General features: G+C 43.1%; 1 protein-coding gene across 1 annotated transcript; it reads right to left on the bottom strand.

Moving 5' to 3' along the window:
• Positions 1-59: 59 nt before the first annotated feature.
• Positions 60-13,778, bottom strand: sptlc2b (serine palmitoyltransferase, long chain base subunit 2b). The gene is made up of 12 exons (XM_012815568.3): positions 13,504-13,778; positions 11,341-11,535; positions 10,851-11,005; positions 10,076-10,224; positions 9,675-9,799; positions 8,299-8,392; positions 7,978-8,083; positions 7,268-7,487; positions 6,849-6,975; positions 3,157-3,292; positions 2,774-2,903; positions 60-1,763 (listed from the first exon to the last, which is right to left on the bottom strand). Exons 1-12 carry the CDS (start codon positions 13,651-13,653, stop codon positions 1,653-1,655), a joined length of 1,698 nt encoding a protein of 565 aa, XP_012671022.1. The 5' UTR covers positions 13,654-13,778; the 3' UTR covers positions 60-1,652.
• Positions 13,779-17,565: the final 3,787 nt, after the last annotated feature.

Consider the following 17,565-nt stretch of genomic DNA (forward strand, 5'->3'; position numbering starts at 1 on the left):
AGGACATCAGTCTACATTTTCAGTTAAAATAAAGGGCAAAAGGCAATAAAGCCCCAAAATTTAAGATTTAAATGTTTTTAATTTACTTGTCATTTTGGTACAAATAGTGTTTAATGAGGTAATATTGAACAAATTAAATCACAGTTATGGAAACAAAACATGTAGCTTTAGCCATAGGTCTGATTGGCCGCTCAGCTTATGGAAACAGTGAAAATTGAAGTTGCTGGTAAAAAAAGACAACAAAACCAGTAAAAGATTCTGGAATGCCCTTTGGTATTCTTTAGAAAACAATAACAGCACAGTAGCATTAAGGTCCACAGTGACACTGAAACTAGTCGCTTCAGCGACTACGTCATCCACGCCTGTCTGACTGCTCCTCAGTAGTACGCGCACCGCTAACGCAAACTTTCAGAGCTGCCTTAGGGAGATTAAGAACAAGTGTGTCAGAGAACGGAACAGAGTGGCAGACGACAACTCTAAAAACCTCAATCAATAAATTAAAGGATTATCTGTACATCGGACAAGCATTTCATCCATGCAGTATCGTCATATGTTCAGAGGGGAGCGTGTCATATTGACGTCAACGCTTCCTAATCGCCTCTTCAAAGAGGACCGCAAAAGCTTAACATGTAATTAGTGAAGCCCAAGATATCTCTGCAGAACTGACAAATGGCATATACACAGCGTTATCATTTGAAGAGTGCAAAAGTATTTTTTTCTTTTAAAAGAAGGCATTAAGACTTTAAATAAAAATAAAACACAATAAGCCCATATCCCTCATAGCTAACTGTATGCTTTCAGCTGTGATAAGAAGAATGTCTGTCATTACTCTCAGCTCCCCATCTTTCAAACATCTGATGTGAAAGTGGACAAGTGAAATCATACAGAAAGCCCGACAGACACGCATGCTCTGGGGGTTGCCTCGGCAACAAGGTCAAGTAGTAGAAGGCAATCGCAAGTTCAAGGTCAATGCCAAAGAGTAAACACTTACAGTATGGGAAGAAAGTTAAGATTCGGACTACATCACAGTGCACAAGAACATTTTCTGATAGGCTTCAATGGAATAAATGTTTACAAAGCAAAAATAATAAAAATGCAACAAGTTTCTTCCGTTTGTGGTTTTTGAGGGCTGTAAACATTAGTCATTCGTGCTCCAGGTTCATGACAATTTGATTAGAGTCATGATGCCCATCATAACAAACAAATCCCTGTTTACACAAAACTGTGAAGTTGGACTCATGAAATGCAGTAGGAATACAATGTGAACGTGAAGGACTACACAACAGGAGGTGTACAGGCTTTTCTCTGAAATGCTATACTGTTGCTAACAATCCTGAGAATCTTCTTTTTATATCATTCTCTTGTGATGATATTAATATAAATCCTTTCCAGTCATACCATAAACAAACAAACAAACAAACAAAAACAACAAACAAGAACAGACAAAAGTTCTCATTGAGTGATGAGAGCCACTCATCCCACGCAGCCTGGCAACACAAAGAATAAAGTAACAAACTTGTGACAGATACAACTTAAAAAAAACAAAGACAAGACACCAAGGGTGGGGACAACTCTGGACGTGAACGCCTACAGTTTAGTAGTGGATGGTTGCGCCTCGTCTCGCTGTGTTGTGTCGTGTCGTCTTTCTAGCATCATTCCAGGCTCTCCAGGAACGACGTGGCCTCCTCGAGAGGAGACTGCCTCCCGTGTCGTGAGTATTTCAACTGGAGCAGATCCCCCACTTCGTTGATGGCGTTTAACGCCTGAGGAGATAGCAAGGAGAGGAAGAGAGAGAGTGAAAGAGTGGGAAGGAGAAAGAAAGAGAGCAAAAAAAAAAGATATGAGATGAGATGAGGCTCTTTACATTCGGCTCAACAGACAAAAGCAAAAGGCTTTGAGTCATCAGCAAAACAAACAAAAAATACAAAGAGGACTTCGAGGGGTGAGTCACATTCCTCGCAATGAGATCCGGGGAGATGCCCGGTGACAGGCCCATCTATCCGTCTCAAATAAGACTGAAAAGGGGTCTTTGTGAAGCGCTCAAATGCGCCAACACAAGAGTCCTAACCTGACCCCCCCCCCCACCCCTGGCCTGGTCTGAGCGGGGAGCTAAGCTGGACACACCCTGTGCAAAGATCCCACGGCCTGGGACATATTAACCTTTGCTTTGAATGGGATTTATTTTTCATACTGTAACTGAGAACTTAGATCAAGGAGGTCATAATATCAAGGTACGCGAGAAAAACAAACTACGTTCGTATGGCTGGAGAAGATGCTTGTGAAGCTCTCTTTAGAGCCCACTAACTGGGGTGTTCATGAGACGCCCTCTCAAGAGACAACCTTCACTCTGTGCCATGAAGTTTCCTCCGAGAGTCTGTTTCCCATTGGGCTGATAGCAGTTAGGAAAGACTCAATACAGGGCCATGGTTTAGGCTGCCCAAATAACCTTGCAGGAAGAGGTCATGCCCAGTGTGCCATGTTACAGCATGATATAAATTCAAAGTCAATGACCTTGAAAGATGGTGGCTGGTAAGGCCAGGCCTCCATTTGTCAGTGTCTATGTGACAAACGGGATATATCTAAGGCACATGTGTCTTAAAGGGATGCCGTTTTGTCTGATATACGCAGTAACAAGTACATTATTCACTTCATTTATCAACTGTATTGGTGTTCATGATACGACTCGCCCATGTTTCCTTTGTCCACAACCCGCCATCCAACAATGCTAAAGTTATGAACAGCCTCTCAAGGCTGGGAGGGTTTGCAGACTTACCGTGTCCAGCATCCCTCTGGTGTGCGCAGCCGAGACACAGAAACGTGCCCGCGACTCGATGATTGGGGTGGCTGGGAAGCCCACCACCACTGTGCCAATGTTCCTCTTCAGCATCTCCCGGCCAAACGCACTAAGAAAAGAGAAGGAGTGAAACGAGAGAGAGAGAGAATTATTATTTTAACTGAAAATGTGCATTGATTATTTTCTTGTGCATTTTTTTTCTGGTCATTGAAGTCTAAAGAGTCCAAATGTGTCATGTCGCTGCCAACAACACTGTCCCGACTGAGCCAGCTCTTTCCATAATATTTCACCCCCACTGGACGAAGCGTTATGTCCAGCAGACATGGCAGAACACAACGGATCCAGACTGTTCTGAGACTCACCCAATTTTGGCAGGCATGTAGAGCATCAGGGGCACCACCGGGGAGGCTTCATTTCCGTAGATGATGAAGCCCAACTCCTGGAGCCGCCGCCGGAAATAAGTGGTGTTCTCCGAGAGCTGCCGGAGACGGTCCAGACCTGGGAATGAAAAAAAAAAAACAGACAATAAATAAATACATAAATAAATATGTACATTTAGACATACATTAATCAAGTCTGGTGCTTCAAACATGCCTGTTCTATTTTTAAAAGCTTCTGATTGGTTAGAAGTTTCAGTGATGTTGCTTTTTCCCATAAAGGAAACAGGAAGACCAGATATGAAAATTGGGAAAATCTCAAAAACTCTCACTGTTCTCAGGGAATAAGGGAATTTCAAGGCCTCTCCCGAGCAGCACCAACCAAAAAAATGAGAAAGGGAAAAAGAGACATTCCTCTGGGCTAACTAGTGCTACGCGTGGAATGTCCTGTCCTGTCTCTCTGCGCCCCAGACTCTAAGACTTAGAGCAGAAGCGTGCCACAGAAAGCAGAAAGCCCACACCGCACACCGCACACCTCTGATCTCATCACTTAGATCTCCATGTTCCATTTCAGTCAGATCAGAGGTGGTGATACGGGCCCAGGTGTTCTGGACGCCCTACGGGACAGCAGACAGATAGACAGACAGACTCCTGGAGGGAGAGGTCTCCTGGGGCAGGATAAGAGGGTTGAGCGGAGTGTCTGGATGGTGCGGGCTGTCGGGACCATTAAGACCCTCCAAGAAAATAATGACCACAGGCTGAACCCACAGTCCACACTGTTATTTGTTGCGTCAAGTACACACAATCTCTATATCTATCTATGTATAGCAACTTATATATATGCATCCAGCAAAGCATTGTGTCCAATCAGAAGAGATGAGTACATCATGCATGGTGCGGTCATGTTATTATACTGCCCATATCCCCATCCTGCAGTGTCATTATGGCCATTACAGAGAATGAGGGACTAGTGGCTAATGGCCGGTGGCCTGAGCCATCAGACTAAAACATATCTGTGCCATTAAGACATATCAAGCCATTAAGAAAAGATGTCTGAAGTGAACTCGTAATAATTGCAGTCCATGTATTTTTGCTTTTCCGACTGTTGAAGAAATGCAATACAATTCAAACTGGGTATATCAAAATCATTCGATTTTGTCTCTCAGTGTGAGCTCCCCCCGGCTCCTCGCCACTCCCCATCAACACACTCGGACACATCTGAAAGCCATAAAGGCGGAGGGGGGTCTTCGTCGAGACGGCAGACTTCAAGAACAGAGAGAGGTTTGGCTAGCGTGTTTAAGATCCAAGGACAGAGAGAGAGACAGAGAGAGAGAGAGAGAAAATGAAAGAGAGGGTGAGTGAAAGAGGGCTGGAGAGAAGAGAGGCAATAGCTAAGGAGAATGGCTGTACAATGTGTTTGTTCTTTTTCCTTTCCTACATAGAAAGCGCATCTCTCCCTCTTCACTCTTCTTCCTCATTCTGTCCTTTCCCTCCCTCCCTCTCTCTCTCTCTCTCTCTCTCTCTCTCTCTCAACACCTTCAGAGACTGGGCCTGGGCTTGACACGGAGGCAAAGAGCTTCCAGATGTGGCTGCGAGGCGCAGCACGGTGCGGTGCTCCTTCTTCCTCCCTGTGGCAGAGGCGTCCAGATGGGTTTCAAAGGGACGCCATGCCGACGCTGTCTGTTTGATGGACGGCCATCAGGAGGGCCCACCGATCAAAGGAGAGAGCCGAGAATGGGGCCCCCTGTTGTACATCGTGGGGGGAATGGATATGGGCACTGGTATGCTCTGGGCAGTGAGGGTGGAGGGTGGGGTGGGGTGGGGTGAGGTGGGGTGACTTGAACCGGCACAAACACTTCACTGAAATGTTTTGGTTTGGATATTTGAATGCAGGTGGATCAACACCCTCTACTTCTCTGTCATCTCTACTTTACCCTCTGTTTGTTAACATGGGAAATTGATCAATATCAGTGCAGTGGGTATAATTCAGTACATATACAGTCCACCCACACATAAACAGCAGCATGAGACCCCATTTAATTTACATGACTAAGTTGTCATTATAACACATTCTACAACCAGTGCAATGACCGCTCTGTGGAAAACAGCATGTGAACTTCTCGGTAAAGAGGTTTTAAAAAAAAAAAAAAAAAAAAAAAAAAAGGACATAGCCTACACAAAAATTCGTTGACTAACGGAAAAGATACCACCTCCAAGTGTTTAGTGAAACCAGAAACTAGCATGTGAAACTGCAGAGATCAATATGGATCAATACGTGACTGTGTGCTGTTGGAAGCGCATTTTGCATGTTGGAAAACCCAGCATTAAGGGTGTCAGTTGGATATTTAATACTCATACTGGATCCATTACCTCCTTCAATTCTCCATCTATCCAACACTTCAAAGCAGAGAAGGAACCTGTTGAGTTCCATGACATGACCTTCAAATAAATCAAATTTCTTTTGATTCTTAGTTTTGGGCTGCAGCTCAGTCATACCCAGGAGGTTTCCATAGCAACATTGCAAAACAGCACACCCGGGCAAGCCAAGAGTTAGTCAAAAGGGAAAAGAAAAGAAAAGAAAAGAATGGAAATTAAACAAAAAGAACAGTAAAAGTATATGGGAAATGGGAACATTATGTATGTCTACTGTATATGTACTACGATGTCTACTATGTCTGGGACAATTTAGTGTTTTGCAAATTAAGGTGCGTAGTTAAGATGAGTTTTCTCTTTACAGTGTGTAAATTCGATAGGATATGCTTCCTTTCTGTCCAGGAGTTCTGTATCTGTATTTCCCTGAAACAATGGGACTGTATGTGTGATACACATTGATCTTGTAATAAGAGGGGGCCTAGCCCCGGAGAGCTTTGTTACTTGAACCTTGTGTTGCTTGTAACTTTCCCTGCTGTGAGTAAAGCTGCACTCACACACCTGTTGCCCGAACCACTGTGGCACATGGCTTATAGGCCAATCAGAGGGCCTGCTGGGATTGCCATTTTTTTTTTTATCTCTAAACTTAAAACTTTCAGTGTGGCAAGTGCCGTAATTTTCATGTTTGAGGTCATCACTGTGTCACCAGCACACAAAAAGTGCAGTTGCAAAGGATGTGCTGCCATCTTGTGGTCTTGAACTTAAATGCAATTTCAAGTATTTTTCCTTTTTCAGTGTGTATGTGTGTGGTGTGTAAAAGAACAAGATAATTATTATGTAGTTATTAGTTATTTATCCAGTAATTATCTGTTTGTTGGTTAGTTATTTAGTTGAGTTACTATAATAGTAGCTACAGTAATAATAGCTATAGTTGTACATAATTGTTGTACATTTACTAAAATTAGTAACAACATTTCTATTCAGAAACTACGCAAAGCACTATGCATCCTTCTACACTCACGTCTTTCTACCAAAGGTGCAAGCTACCATACGAGACCCACACTTCAAGCCACTGAGAACAATTTAGGGTTTAGTGTCCTCAAGAACCACTTGGTCACAGAGCCTGGTGGAACCAGGCTAGCATGGGAAACCATCAGATGCCCAGACGGCTGTTCTACCCCCTGAGCCACTACGCTAAGCGTCTAAATGTCACAAAATGTCACTGTAAACATGGGTTCAATGGTGGAAAAGGGATGTGGAAAGAATGCTCAAATGCATGCATGAGGGAGCCAGCCCTCACAGCTCACCAAGATTGGTGCCATCTTCTCCCATAATGCACTTCATAGAAGTGATGATCTGTTGGGCGACTGGCGGAGACATGGAGGCAGCATAGACTGCACTGTGGGAGTGCGCGCGCAGGTAATCAATCAGCTCCTACATGGCAACAGATAATCAATCATTTGTAAACATATATGTTTTTATTTTCTTTGAATATTCTGTATTCAAATATATTTCTTGAATCAATATCGTATAGTATTGTACACTTTGACCAGATGTGGCTCATTTGTTATACAACACATCTCAAATCCAATACCACCTTGGTATCACATGAGGCAGGATTACCACATTATATTATCCATATAACTGAACTGAGTAAAACCCTAAACCTATTCAAGGAAAAATTAAGAGATCTTGCTTTGCGACTTAGAATTATTACTCCACTTGCCTTTTTCCCACCAATGTAGCCACCAGCTGCTCCAAAGCTCTTCGTAAAGGTCCCCATCATGATGTCCACGTCCCGCGGGTCCAAACCAAAGTAGTCCACCACGCCCCTGCCCCTGGGTCCTAGCGCCCCAATGCTGTGGGCCTCGTCCAGGTACAGATAGGCCTTGTATTTCTTCTTCAGTGCAATCACTTCAGGCAGTCGAACAATGGAGCCCTCCATACTACCAGCAAATAGAGAAGAAGAGATGGTCAGGATCTCACATACTGCAGATAGTATAAACGTCATACATGTGCTATCATAACATAGAGAAGAAGAGATGGTCAGGATCTCACATACTGCAGATAGTATAAACGTCATACATGTGCTATCATAACATAGAGAAGAAGAGATGGTCAGGATCTCACATACTGCAGATAGCAAATTCTTTGCAAGTGCTAGTATCTACTTCCTTGAAGTTAATCTATTTGGAAATCTTGAGTAGCAAAAAGTATACCACATTCTGGGCCAGAGTATGCCAAATGGATAGTGTTAACTTTGAGGGAAAAGTAATTGTGTGTGCATAACCAGCGATCACAGTTAATCAACAAATAATATAATTTGCAAAGAATTTACTACAATAATATAATCAAGTAGTATAAAATGGGACATTCAAGCCTTCATTATGCGGTCACCCCTAAAAAGGGTGCTTTTTCACTACTGTTGCAGGGTACCTGTAAATCCCCTCTACCAGGATGAGAATTTTCTTCCAGGGACGGTGCGTTCGGGGCTGCCCATGTACTATGGCGTCTCGCAGGAGTTTCTCAAGACTCTGCATATCTGGGACAGTGAACAGAGAAAGAAAGAAAGAAAGAAAGAAAGAAAGAAACTCAGTCAAAACATAAAAAAATTCATAGGTGGCTCCATCCAGTGAACACAAACTAGCTACTAATCGCTCATGATCTGGAGATCTGCAGCCTGCCTTAAACACATGGACTGGATAACTTTGTAAGTATATAAGGTAAGAGGGGGAAGAGAGAGGAAAGGAGACCTACTGTTGTGTTTGAAGACGCGGATGGTGGATCCAGACAGCCTTGCCCCGAGCACCAGAGAGGCATGGTTCAACTCATCACTCAGAATCAAACAACCCTGAGAGAGAGAGAGAGAGAGAGAGAGAGAGAGAGAGAGAGAGAGAGAGAGAGAGAGATCTGTGTTTAGCAAGCGTTGGGCACACCTGAATGGGTGTGTGGGTGCTTATCAGCTAATAAAAGATATCAGTGCCTTTTCCAGTGCACCACCAAAGTACAGGTCCATAAAATAATATCCTGCTCTGAATATAAACAAACCATTGCCACTGCAAGGTCATATTCAACCCCGGTGTCATTAACCTCATTGAGTGACGTAAGCGGTTCTTCTCCATACATGTGACCAGACATAAAGGTCATCTGTGTTTGCGAAACAGGAGAATAGTCACAAGTTATACTGTCATAAAATGCCTGCGACATCTGATCAAACCTGTTGTGTTGCAACCCAAGTGATGCAAAGGCTTCTGATTCGGTCAGTGCCAGTAAAGATGAAGCCAAACAGGAAGTGTGAGTCAGAGGGCTGCACCGACTTCCCATGAACCTCCTGTGCCAGGCGCCATGGTGACAGCCAGACCTGATATATTTTCAGTCTATTCTTGAAAACAGGAGGCTCGTGGAACACTGCACCCTTTTGTATCAACTGAACCGCCATCAACAACATGTTTTCATGACACAAAGAGGAAGCAGTAGCTCCATTAGTCATTTGACGATTATGGTTTTATGAGCGCTTTGTTTTTTTAGCAGCAGGTATAACTGGATTTGGATAAATTCCTTCACTGTGATTTAATCAGGTTTTTAGGTGTGGTTTAATCAGGAAGTGATTCGAGGAGAGGTGCATCACAGATGTAACATAACTGGATATCACCTGAACTGCGCCCCCGACCTAGTGAACTGGGAGTCGCCATTCTTACCCGCTATTACTCTTGCCTCCCTGAAGACACTGCTCTCAAGCTCTCTCTCTCCGTGTACGGAGCTCTGACTCCCGCACCAAACTTTTCCTTAAGGCGCAATCTCCTGCCTAATTCCTCGTTAGCTAAGAATGCACGGCTAACTGGGTAATGACGTTTGCGATTTAAGCACGAGAAACGGAACCCTGCTAACTCACATGCAATTGGAACACGAAGCAAGTCAGAGACGACCTGCAACTGTGCAAGCTGAACCAGAGCAACCAATCTCCTCTGACATTAGAAGGCCGCACAACACCGACTACAACGAAACCATCTGAGGACAGTACCTATTGTCCCTACATGAATTGCTGCCCCTGCATGAAGACAAAGCCGGTGTACCTGCATGCCGTTGTTTTCAGCTTCCTGATGCCAAACAAAGTTATGAACTGAGACACGTACTTTGCCTGTCAAAGCAGGAATATTCATCGAGTTTGTGGCAAAGCCCATTCCGAAAACCATGGAGGCCTCGACGCCCAGGAAACTGGCAACCAGGTTCTCCAGCTCCTCATGTTTGTCCAGGTTCCCTGTGTGTAGAGCAGGTGGAACTGTCAGTACCAGATCTAGTAGTACCCTCCCTGAACTTCATAGCATTCTGTATAGAACAACTTAGTCATGAGAGTCCTCTCCTTGTTAAGAGCCTTGACAAACGACTAGCAAGTCCTAGCAACAATGGAATTACTATTGAGTTATTTATTTTTCTCTGGTTTAAAGTATCTACAGACAAAAAAAACAAAACATATCCTTAAGGAGATGCCTAAGTTTAAGTGAAGTTCTGTAGACTGAAATCAAGTGGCGTTTACCCATTTCTTGACGGGTGCTGGTGACTCCCACGCCGTACTGCAGGGTGGCCTCGGTGGCTGCGTCCGCACACATGCCTGTGTTCTCAGCAAAGCCGAGGTAATTATACGAGCCCATGTTGATGACATCCTTATTTACCTTGCCTGTGTGTCTACAGATGGAAACGGAGCGAAAAGGATAATCAACACCACCACCCTAACCAGATATCCTCCATTACAAAGCTTTCTGACCTTTGCAACCATGTGTGTGTGTGTGCGCGAGTGTATTATTTCAATGCACGTTCTCCATGTTTTGTTATAGGGGGAGGAATCCTTTTCTATGCCAGATACTGACCAATGATCTGCTTTTCATTTTGTGCATCAGCAGGCATCCCTACTGTAACGCTAAAAGGACAAGCTATGTCCCTGTTGTACACATACTGCAGTCTATTCATCCTCATTATTTGCCTGGTTACTTCCCTGCTCCGCTCCGCCTCCTGTAAGCAAACATTTACTTTTGCCAAGTATATAACCCAGAATGACCCTGACTATCTGGAGAAACCGTTTATTTATTTCGATACTGAAGGATTACAAGTCATCCCATCACACCTTCTACCAAGCTCAGCTGGCCTGATATCAATGGTAGACAACAGATCCAGTCTAAACAAACCATGCCTCATGCTGATAAAAGCCGGATATTAACCCCTATTCTTAGCTCAGAAACCCTCGTAGAAACCATCTTGGTTAATCACATTATTCTATGTAACCTGAGTCTCAGCAAATAAAGCGTGTCACTCACTCAAAGGTCCAGTTGTAGTCCGGGGTAACGCGCTCTACCAGGTCCATTCGGGCTCCCGGGACACTGCTGATGGGTCGGTTCCAGTTGTCCCGGATCCTCATGTATAAATTTCGGGTGTAGAAGTTCTCAAAGTCCTGATACAGAGGAACAAAGTCCTGAAAGACAACAAGAAGTGTTTCTTTTAATGCATTACAAAATATATCCATTGTAGGGCCTAATCACAGTGTGAATGAGTTGCATTTGTATTTTAACAATGTAATCATAATGTGATAAATAATCTTTTATTACAGTAAAAACAAAAGCACATAAACTGACACATCAAACATTAAATAACATAAAAAGCTCTTGAGAAAAGCTCTCCCTTTTACAATGCCAAGCCAAGGCACTAACCAAAACAATCAGGCCATGCTGCCACTATGCTGCTGGTTGTGAGTTACTGAGTGATGCTGAGAGACACAGGTAATGACTGCTGACTGTGTGTGTATGGTACCTTCTGCTCCTCACGTTCCCTGGCAATGTGGCACTTCTCGATTTTCCAGTCCCTGAGGAAGTCACGGAGGTACCCAAAAATGGTGAGGATCCCGTAGCCCATGTAGGTGAGGACGGCCACCAGGAGAGGGGTCTCCTCGAAGGACTCCATGAACGGCTTGTTGTACAGTGCAGCATTTCGGGAGACATGGTGGCTCTGAGCAGACAAACACAAAACACAGACACCCATGGAAACATAAACAAAGGCACAGACACCCATACAGAATGAAATGACAAGATAAGTCAAGACGTGGTGGAAGAACAGGTCAAGACTGTTGACCACAGATGTGGTTGAAGAACAAGGCAAGACTGTTTCATCTGTGACCACAGATGAAAAACAGGTATTTCATACTAAAAAAGGAAAATGAAGACTTAAAGGAAAATGGATGCAAATTTGACTATGGGGAACCACATACTACACTCCTGCACTTTCTCCCTTATTGATTTCCAAGAAACCTATGGAGCAAACATGAAAGGGTGCTTCAGGTAGACGTGTGTACACAGCACAGGGGTGTCAGCTGATGATGAGAAGTTAGATAACTTCTCAAGCAACCGGCAGTACAAGGTCAGTCCACTGTAGGGCCAACCTACTCCTTGATGATTCAGCGGGGGGACAAACTGTGGCCCTTTTGTCCCTCTAATGCTCCTAAATCAAATGAGCCCAAAGAAGAAGGGAAAAAAAACTAAGTCAGTGCCTCCGTCAGTCGCTCATTAAAAGCTGTTGGGCTGCTTAGCAACTACATGTGACTGTGGTCATGCCCTTCTCTGAAATGCCTGTGATGACTAAAAGGGGGGCTGGTGTGCGCACTCCAATGAGCTTAACATTAACAGCCTCCAACACCAACTCCCTCTGGGTGTATTGGCCATGTTACTCAGAAACCAGTCGGCCCCAGGCCAACATTAAACGCTACACTACACAGCACTTTCCACTCCAGGCTCCTTTCGGGATCTGGAAACAGCACAAGTGTGGTTTCGGTTATAGGCTAGACACAGAAATGTCCCATATTTGAGGAATCTTTGCCTCTTCCAATCAGCATAACCATCATTCCTGAGGTTAGGGAAAGGGGACAGAGGCTACTTTGAATACAGGGTGGAAATTCGCGCCTACAGGACGCTCGTGGCTGGACCCAGAATTACTTTTTCCCAAAAACATACAGAGATTACCTAAGAGTGTTTGTTAACACACTTAACATTCGTGTTTCCTGTTTTTAAACATGATGAGGAGGGTGAGGAGAATATTCTACAGTCGGGGCACACAAAGGATGAGAGGAGTCGAAGGGCCTCTTCCAAAGAAAATATTTCTTCCCAGGAGAGCTGCTCCCTTTGCCCCCGGGAGCGCCTGGGAGGAAACTTGAAGGTTGTACGAAATGGCCCTCTCGGGTTACACTAACGTATTCTCCACAGTTGTGTCAATGTAAACAGAGCCGTGTCACCAACACAACTCACACAACTAAATGTAACCTAAACAGTTGGCCATTATCGAGGTAGCCATTGCACTTCAACACGACTCTTCGCCATGCAACAGTAAAGTCTGCTTTGGAGAGAAAGTTCACTGAGATACCGTATGTTTATTAGCTAAGCTTATGTGGGTAGCCAGGTAAAATACTTCCTATCCTAGATAAGTTAGCTATTAGTCAAGGGAAGTTTGCAGTCACTGCCAGAGACTGAACCGAGATAGCTGTATTCCTCTCCGATGGCGAATATGCAACGTTTCTTATCAAATAAGAGGTGCATAATTAACAAGGATCTAACGTTATTAACTAGTATTGAATTTCGTGTTAACGTCCATTTCTGAACTAATTTACATTTTAAAGGTTGCTAATCAAACAAAGATAAATTGCCAGCTAAGTAATGTCAACATGAGCTAAGTTAACTTGAACTGAATGGCCATTCATATTAGCTGGATACCTAATGGTCGCCACCGTTAGCATGAAATTCCCATAACTTACATCATAACAACGCGTGATCTTTTTGGTATAACATCAGTCTATAATGTCCGAAACAAGTAACAATCACCATCGTTTAACATTCAAAACATTGAGCCGAATTGTTATTGAATTTCCGGGTATGCATACCATACAGCCCTTCCCTCTCCCACCCTGCCGTTGTACAGACAGGGCCTCACCTTCTCATTCGGGCGGCGGTACTTCTGCAGCTGCTGCTGTCGGAAAATACAGTGGTTCTTCACGAATCCGTTTCTAACGGCCTTCTTTCCGTTGGCGGTTCGGTGACAAGTATCTCCATTTAACAATTTACTTGTGGAGCTTTCAGTCATGGTGGTGAACTGCAACCAAGACCCCTTCTTCGCCCGAGAGTCTCCGGTGTACTTGTGTAATCGTGGAGTTTCAACGCCGCTTCCCCTCAGTGGAGTGAAAGAAAATACCACCGCCCACTACGGCACGAAATATGAGAACAGCTAACGACCAATGGCACCTTATTTCGTCACATTAGGGCGCGGTTTCGTTTGGAAAATTCAAGAGGAGGCATGAAATGAAGTCACGGGGAATAACCTGTAATAACCTTAACGTGGGTGTGGATTGCCATGACTATGGTGCCACAACAGTCACCATTCCTGTCGTTGCTCCACTAGGCATACCTGCTTTGCACTTGGCAATGTGGGGGAGCGGCTTATCAATATCAAGGATGGTGACAAGGACGTTAGCCTTTAGGGGAATGAATGACTAAAACTATGAATGAATGACTAAACAAGCAAGGTGTGGACCTACATTGTTCCGTTCAGGAAAAAAACATGACATATAACGCAGGAATTACTGAGTCTGTGTGTATTTAAATTCAACTAGACTACTTGAACATGTAAATGCTATGTATTATATTAGGAATAGAATTGGTACTTTTTTTTTACTGCTGTACATTTGCCAGAGAACCTGTAGGCCTACAGTTATTCATGCTTTATAATTAAATATAACTAGCACTACACCACACGGGGGTATGTGATTGGCTTCTGAAAATCTTGTATTTGGATCTTTTCTCGTATAAAGATCTCCTGTGGCCGCTTTAACAAATGGAGGCATTTTTGATTCATTTCAGAAGATAGACCAATTGGCACCCGAATTTATCATGTTTACACGGAGCCTGGATTGCCTGAATCCGGAAAGAAATGTTTCTGGATCGGCCTCTCGTTTACACGAACCCGCCGGAAAGGGTCACTCAATCCGCAACCTTTTCAATCCGGTCTCCACAGTGAGTACATTCGAACCCGCTAACCCTGATCCGCACACTTTCTAAACCAATGACGTAATTGATCCATGTGAACGCCTCGCAAACTTCAGCCTGAACCCTTATTAACCCTGCTGCGTCACTTCATAACAGCAACAACATAAACTAAATCGATGTTGTTAAGAAGCTGGTTAGGAAAGGGATGACATTAACAAGACACACTTTAATCTATCACTGTTTAATCTATTTGCATCAGACCATTGTTGCAAAGTGTCAGCAATAGCCTATATGAGCAAATTTGACGTGAAAAGATTTGTATCATAGACGGAAGTTTCAAAACGGTAACTTACAGTGTAAGATGTACGATTCCCAGACGAGAAAACTTTCATGAATGCCAGAAATGTCCCGCGAACTTCGTAAGTGGTGTTAGGAAGACATTTTCTTCTTCTTAACTGCCTTCGAGAATGAGGTCCATTATTATTGCAATATACAACTATACAATAGTTATGAATTGACACGTCTCCGTGTAAACGCGATAACATTTTTTACTGGATCCAAAAATGTTTCCAGATTCAGGCAATCCAGGCTCCGTGTAAACAGGGCCTAGATGCGAAACTGTCACAGCCCACATTGCTGCTCCTCTTTATGCCCAGTAGGTGTTACTATTATGCTGCAGCGACAAGTTATGGATAGACCACGAGATGATCACGGATCACTAAGCTGCTATTCAGATACGGTCAAGTGCATTCTTCAAAAATGACTAACAGAAAATGTATTATTTATGAACTATGAAGAACCTTCAGGCCATTTATTTAACATGCAAATAGGCTACTCAAGGATTAGACCTTTACCTTGGCTCACAGATGCGGGTAATCTCCCTATCGCTGGAATCTCTCCTGGGTTTGACAGAGGATGTAGAACAGAGCTTTAATGAGATGAGAATTGGAACAATAGTAAGTATCTAACTATCAGTTTGAAGAGTTAATGAATTGAATAAGAATTACAGGAAAATATTAATTTCTGCCTTGTTTGGCTTAAAAAGTACACCATGTAATACGGCTTGGGCTATGCAATGAATGTCAGACTGGTCAAGATGTGAGCACAACATTCCATAAATCAATCTCCTCCCTCCTGTTCTTTGACATCTTATCAAGAGCACAGAAGAAGTCATTACTGCTTGACTCATTTATCATGTTTGAATGACATGATCTTAATGGCAGATTATGAAAAGAGCATATTATACAAGCAGTCCAGATGTATGACAGTGTCCGTCATAGGCAATCCATCAATTTGCAGGTCTAAGCATTACAAATCACTTTCGCTATGGTCCAAACAAGGAAAGAAATGATTTTCATCTCTGTTTCTCTACTTTGAAGTTGCCTAGCCACCAGGAAAATCTCAGATCTTGAGTGGAGATTGGAAGAAAACACACTCCATCAGTGCCTAATGTGACATGAATATCATTAACTATCCCTGTTTGATGATTTTCAATAACTGAGGTACGGATATGGGTCATACAATACAATAAGATATTTTTGTTTACATATTGATTATGGATTTACCATGACTAATATTCTTTGCACTGAAATTTACTTACTTGCCTGTCAGTTTAAAAAAAGTTTCCCAAGGCTGTGTCCATTTTATTATTTTTTTTCCCCTTAAGCTCTTTTTAAAAAGAAGTAAGCCACAATTTGTATAGGAAGTGGGACAACTTTTGTAAGCTTTGAATGGCACTAGTTGGAATAGCATTAACTCAGCTTACTGTTTTGGTGAATGTTGGGCACAAGTTTTGGTCAGGAATGAAGAAGAAGAGATTAGTTACTCTCTTAACTGTAGCCAAACTCATTATGACTTGTACTGTTTGTTTGCCATCTTGACAGAGAATGGTTTTGTAGATACACAAAGTAGATACACCTCAGTCCCTTCAATCCCGGAATGCGCTGAGCTTTCTCATATTCTATATACACTGCATATGACACAATATGTGTAGAAAGGTTTAGAAAGAAAAATAATAGTTAAATTAATGAAAACAACTCTGATGGTGCTTGGGAGAGGAAGAATGACACTTCAATCTCATATTGCTGGTCGTTTTCCCGGCTCACTGATAAAAACCCATCAATCTTTGCTTTTGTTTGCTTGGTGAGGTTCCTATTGTGGCACGGCACAATGTGCTCGCTGTTTGGGCCTCAAGCCACACAAAAGCTTGCATAAGAACCAATTTCCTTGGTCCACCATGAATAAGAAAACTCATTTGTCCTCCGCAGAGCACTTTCTAAAACCCTGACAAGAAATGCGAGCACACTCATTATGTGACTGCCTGGGAAAAGAAAAAATGACACACCTGAAGGCACACAATAGGTGAAGCGCAAAAGCAGCAAAGCTCAGGAAAAACAAGGAGGCAAATCCCATTTCTTAGATTCAAGAAAAAAAGTTGAGCTACAGTTTTTTTGTGAAGGTATCTCAGGGATATATCAGAGGTAAACTATTCCGAGTCTCACAGGACATTGTACGGAGCCCCTTAAGTCCCGTAAGGTGATATTTTGTGTGCAGTTATGTTGTAGGAACAAGTTAATTTCTTGTGTGCACAAGATAATTGTGCTACAACATTTTTTCCACAAGATTTTTAAAGTAACTCTATGCAACAATGACACTTTCTGAGATATGGTTTTATAGGCAACTAGTTTTGGTACCATCCTCAAATTAATTTTGATAGCATAAGGTCATGTGAAGGACAGATAAACACCTGTGTCTTCCCCACTAGCCATCCAGGATATGCTGTATGTAGTTTTGTGTAACGGGCTGGTACACCCTGCAAAAATGGAAGAAAAGCTTTCACACGCATGACATTGCCAGCTAAACTGCCAAAAGACACCAGTTAGTGTGTTGGCAAGCTTCTATCAGTGTCAGCTGGGCTGTTGGTGGTGCTTGCAAGCACCACCTTTTAGGTAGTTAACTTACTAGTTTTGGAACAAAACTCCGTATTGCTGCTTTAAAGGAAATAAAGTTGTGC

This window comes from Clupea harengus, chromosome 15 (assembly GCF_900700415.2).
Source record: "Clupea harengus chromosome 15, Ch_v2.0.2, whole genome shotgun sequence".
In the NCBI taxonomy this organism is placed as follows: Eukaryota; Metazoa; Chordata; class Actinopteri; order Clupeiformes; family Clupeidae; genus Clupea; species Clupea harengus.

Excerpts from the sequence above, each read along its gene's own strand:
- sptlc2b (XM_012815568.3), bottom strand. The coding sequence starts at position 13,653 with ATGACTGAAAGCTCCACAAGTAAATTGTTAAATGGAGATACTTGTCAC. Across the intron at positions 3,293-6,848 it reads AGAAGATGGCACCAATCTTG|GTCTGGACCGTCTCCGGCAG; the intron begins GTGAGCTGTGAG and ends TTTCATTCCCAG. Across the intron at positions 2,904-3,156 it reads TACATGCCTGCCAAAATTGG|TGCGTTTGGCCGGGAGATGC; the intron begins GTGAGTCTCAGA and ends CTCTTTTCTTAG.